At 39.4% G+C, this 4,705-nt stretch overlaps 1 protein-coding gene across 1 annotated transcript; it reads right to left on the reverse strand.

Annotated features, from left to right (window-relative positions):
- Positions 1-3,322: 3,322 nt before the first annotated feature.
- Positions 3,323-4,276, reverse strand: LOC121861855 (oocyte zinc finger protein XlCOF26-like). The gene has a single exon (XM_042359750.1). It carries the CDS (start codon positions 4,274-4,276, stop codon positions 3,323-3,325), a length of 954 nt encoding a protein of 317 aa, XP_042215684.1.
- Positions 4,277-4,705: the final 429 nt, after the last annotated feature.

Genomic DNA, 4,705 nt, shown 5'->3' on the forward strand with positions numbered 1-4,705 from the left:
GTCACATGGATCGGTCGCCACCAGGGTTGAACGGGCACGAAAGCTCACTTATTGAGAGGCATCAGCTAAGACCTTATCTGCTTCAACCCCTGGTGACGGAGAGGAGGCCGAGGTTTACTGACCTCTACACGTCCACTCTTCCTCCTTCGCCGCCACCGTCAGTAAGAAAGAAATCTCGAGAAACCAAGAAATTAGAATAAAAGAAATATACAAGAATTACCAATAGAACTCTTGATAAAGGAATAAAAACATAAATACAATAATAACTCTAAGGCAATAAAGAAAAACAGACAAAACTCGTGATAATAGTAGGGAAAATATTACATTCCTCCATTATTGTTTTTCTCACGTGACAGTAAAGGTTCTCAGGAGAATAGATATATCAGTACACGTGTACATCATTATACAACCCGGGTACAGTGACTCCGATGAACACCATCACTGTCAATTGCTTCTCTTGTAACGAGGATTTTTTTGTATTGGTGTTGAAAAATGGGGTAAAATTATTATAGTTTAAATGTTATTGTGTACGACTTGTTATTATACATGTTCTTTATAGTTTACCTTGTGTATATGTATGTATATATATATATATATATATATATATATATATCGCAGGTGTAAGCAGTTGGGGTATACAACAGGTGTGGTGTAAACAATGAGTCTTTACAACGGGTGTACAAACAAAGGTAAACAATTAGCCGAACAATGTCGTTTACACCTTAAAATTATATTCTGTGTTTAAGTGATTGATAATTATATTTGCTCTCAATTTTTATAGACACGAATATTTTTGCAACTAACACTGCAATCAGGTATACATTGCAACAACCGAGTGACGCCATGACTCTAGTTAGGAATATATATATTTGTTGACAACTTGACACTAATATTGAGATCTGGCTGTGTTAAGGGGGGGAGGGGGTCCTGGTAGATCCCCCCTCCTTCCTTACCCCCCTCCCCCCTCTTCACATCTAAAGAAGAAAAATTGAATAGATTGTACAGTTAAATATATGTATTTACACACACACAAATGTAGAATATCTCTGACACACCAATAAACATTCACCTGTATGAATAAATTAGCTCTTAACCAGGTAAAATCATGTTTCCATTACACCCACCTATCACTACTGTACCTGGACCACCGAACAATATCCCAATATGGATAAAATATCAACAGACAATAATTTCAGAATGGACACACTCCCACTATGGCCGCCACCCTCCTCTACAGGTGTGTCCCATCGTGAGAGTAACAGGTGTGAGGGTACAGTGTGTGTGTCAATGTCTGACTGATTGAATACATGCATTGTGTGTTGCAACATGATGGGTAGTGTGTGTGTTATGGATGGCGTTTATTTTTTGCCGTATATGTAACTGTCTGTATATCCGTGTATTTTTGTATACATACATTGGTCTTAGTTTCTTTGCAATTAGGTAGTAGGTAGTAAGCAGCTACCAAACAGGGAGGTACTAACGCCTGGAAAGATATTGAAAGCATAATGTGTTGTCTAATGGTAGACCCTGCTGCCATATGGCATCACAAAAATTGTGACCAAGTCCCAGGTTGCTGATCTGACTTTCTGCCTCATTTACACACAATTGCAGGATCTCAATTGTTTCTCTTACCATTGACAACACAACATACAGTATATTGTTTCTCACTGTTGATCTTTTTTTTTATTTTTGTGTTTCCTTATTATTATTATTTTTAATTTTCTATTTAAAATTTTATTTACTATGAATTATTATTACATTTTCACCCCCCCTCCCCCCCGATGTGTCAGTGACCTGTGACCGGGTGGGATAATCCCCATAAAAAACAGAACACAAGAGAGGAATCTGAGTATCTCCCCGCCTCTTCCTTCCCCTCCCACACCAGGTTATACCATTACACCGGGATTCTAATGCAGTTCAATCTGTAATAACCTCGATCTGTCGCCCACTACGCCACAGTGACCGACCTTAGTTAAGCATTTATCATCACTATCTCCATCTCCTCTCTTTCTCCACTTCATTTGTCCTATTCATCAAGAACACCTGACTCCTCCCCTCTCTCCACACCACAGGGTAATACTAGAGAGGTTCTGGCATCAGGTATAATTAGTAGTTAGTGTTTACCTGCTGGTCATTAACGTGTATTAGGGATGAGTGTTTACCTTTGTGATACATTGATGAAGGTCTGTGTTTACCTGAGTTACCTGCTGTAGGGAGTTGAGAAATGGTGTGGAATTGAGAGTGTCACTGAGATTAGATGCGTCCGTTTGTTTCACCTGATGATTGGATACTCCAGCTTATTTCACCTGATGATTAGGCTAAGTCAGATTAGTGTTGGGGCGTCTAATCATCATATGAAATAAATTGGGTGGCTAATGTTCAGGCGAGTAATTATACGAACACACACACACATAGTATTCTCTTTCAGACAGAGACACATACTCACTGTTGTACCCTGGGTGGTGGTGGTGGTAGGGAGGGGGGTTCCTATAATTTGTCTCTTTTTAAAACAAATACCATTTCACTTGTCAGGTACAGTGTTGAATTGCTTTTGTTGTTAATATGTTGGAAATTATATTTTTTTGTATTATTGGTGCTTTTGTTGTTATTGGTATTATTAAAGTTTTTATTGTTGTTGCTAATACTAAAGTTTTGGGTATATTACAGCTTTTGTTGTTCAATTCAAAGTAATTGTCATTGTTAACATGGCTAAAGTATGTTCATGGGTTTTTTGTAGTTTATTTGTTATTAGTGGTTTATTGTTATGCGGTTGTTCTTGTTACGGTGATAAGAACTTTGTTATTGTTTTCCACTAGGTAAACAGTTTTTATTGGTCAGTGTAGATGAGGACAGGATGAGGCTATAGACACAAGTTTGCCTCACTGGTATTGGAGGAAAATGATGGAGGTAAATGGTGGAGGAAAACGGTAGAGGTAAACGGTGGAGGAAACGCAACATTGTATACTTTGTGGTGGTAACGAGTCACTTATATGTGTATTTTATGTATCTATTTTTCTCTCTAGTAAACACACACGAATCTCAAATGTATCTTTCGTGTTCGTTGTCTGGGAATTAATTAACAAACACACATTATTAACCTGGAGAGGACACGTTATTAATATCATACCTTTCCTCTACTGCTACAAGAACAGCTTCATTATAACCAATTTAAAAATCAATGATTCTTAGATGTTTTGTAGATAATTGAGGATATAGAAAATACATTAGGTTCTGTCTGTAAATATTTATTCGTGTTACAAAGGAGAGAAAAGGAGATAAGTAACTAACAAGATTAAAAAGGTAAAACATATATTAAAAAAAACTAAACACAAACTTCGTCCTTGACAAATATAACCTCCTCTTCCATCTTAACAGGGGGCGGGGTGCTGCTATACGGTAGTTGATCTTGTGTCGTCTTCTTCCTCGAGCGGCCACAAACATGTTCCTTGAGAGTACTTTTGTAGTTGTATCCTTGACCACATCGATCACACGTAAACGACTTCACCGCCGAGTGAGTCAGGATGTGTTTTCTAAAGTTACTCCTACAGGTGAAGGTCTTATTACAGTCTGTACACCTGTAAGGTTTTATCCCTGCATGGAGTTTCAGGTGCTCCCTCAGGAGATCCCGTCTGCCGAAAGGCTTGTTGCACTCAGGACACTCGAAGGGCTTCTCTCCAGAGTGACTCCGCATATGGACCAGTAGGTAATTACGGTGGCTGAAGGTCTTGTCACACTGTAAACACCGGTAGTTTTTCTGTGCACTATGACGACTGATGTGATTACGCAGACTTCGTTCACTAGCAAAATCTTTCCCACATTCAGAACACTGGAACGGCCTCTCACCTGTGTGTGATCGTATGTGAATCTGGAGAGCTCTACGTTCTGTATAACTTTTGCTACACTCTGTACACTTAAATTGCTTCATTCTCACATTCTTTGTTGCGCCTTTACACTTCGTCACTGTCTCTGGAGATTCTGTACGGTGAAGCAACTCTCTTGTGTGAATCTTTACGTGGTTTACCAAAGAACTTTTCTTAGCAAACATTTTCTGACAGTGTTCACACTGGAGGTTCCTCTCTGGAGTGTTGGAGACCACCAAAGTTCTCTCGGTCATGTGAACCTTCATATGATTTGCCAGAGAACTTTTTTTCGTAAACGTCCTCCGACACTGTTGACACGTGAAGCCTATCTCTTGAGTGTTAAGGTCGAACTCCAGGTCGCCATCGTCTGTCAGAGTCTTATCGGTAGAGGAACAAAGTGTTTGGTCATACTCCATGATGCAGTGTTGTAATACGAACAGGAGCACTGTATAGTGTTGTGAAGACTTGACGCAGCTACTTCACAGCTGACACGTTCACTGTGGGAACACTGGAAGTGGAGTGAAGTGCGGGACCCTCAGACCCCCTTTTGTATATGAGGCCCCTCATGCTGACGTCACATATGTCAGGTCACTCCCGGCGGGTGACGACTCTCCCTGTGGTCACGTGTTTGACTCATTGTTAGTGTCTTTCAAGTTCCACGATGAAATATAAAATTTAGAAGTTAAACATCGAACTGTATAACCATTAAAATATGATGACCCTTGACCTTGTTTGTTTTGGTAAAGGCAGCTGGAACATTTTACGACAACCACTTGACAATAACTTCGAAATAAAATTTATCTGTTCAGTGTTCAAATACTTGTATGCAGTATGTATAGTCATGA

This window comes from Homarus americanus, unplaced genomic scaffold (assembly GCF_018991925.1).
Source record: "Homarus americanus isolate GMGI-L3 unplaced genomic scaffold, GMGI_Hamer_2.0 scaffold25563, whole genome shotgun sequence".
Classification (NCBI taxonomy): domain Eukaryota; kingdom Metazoa; phylum Arthropoda; class Malacostraca; order Decapoda; family Nephropidae; genus Homarus; species Homarus americanus.

Bases quoted from the DNA above. Each gene is read 5' to 3' on its own strand.
- LOC121861855 (XM_042359750.1), bottom strand. From the start codon at position 4,276: ATGGAGTATGACCAAACACTTTGTTCCTCTACCGATAAGACTCTGACA.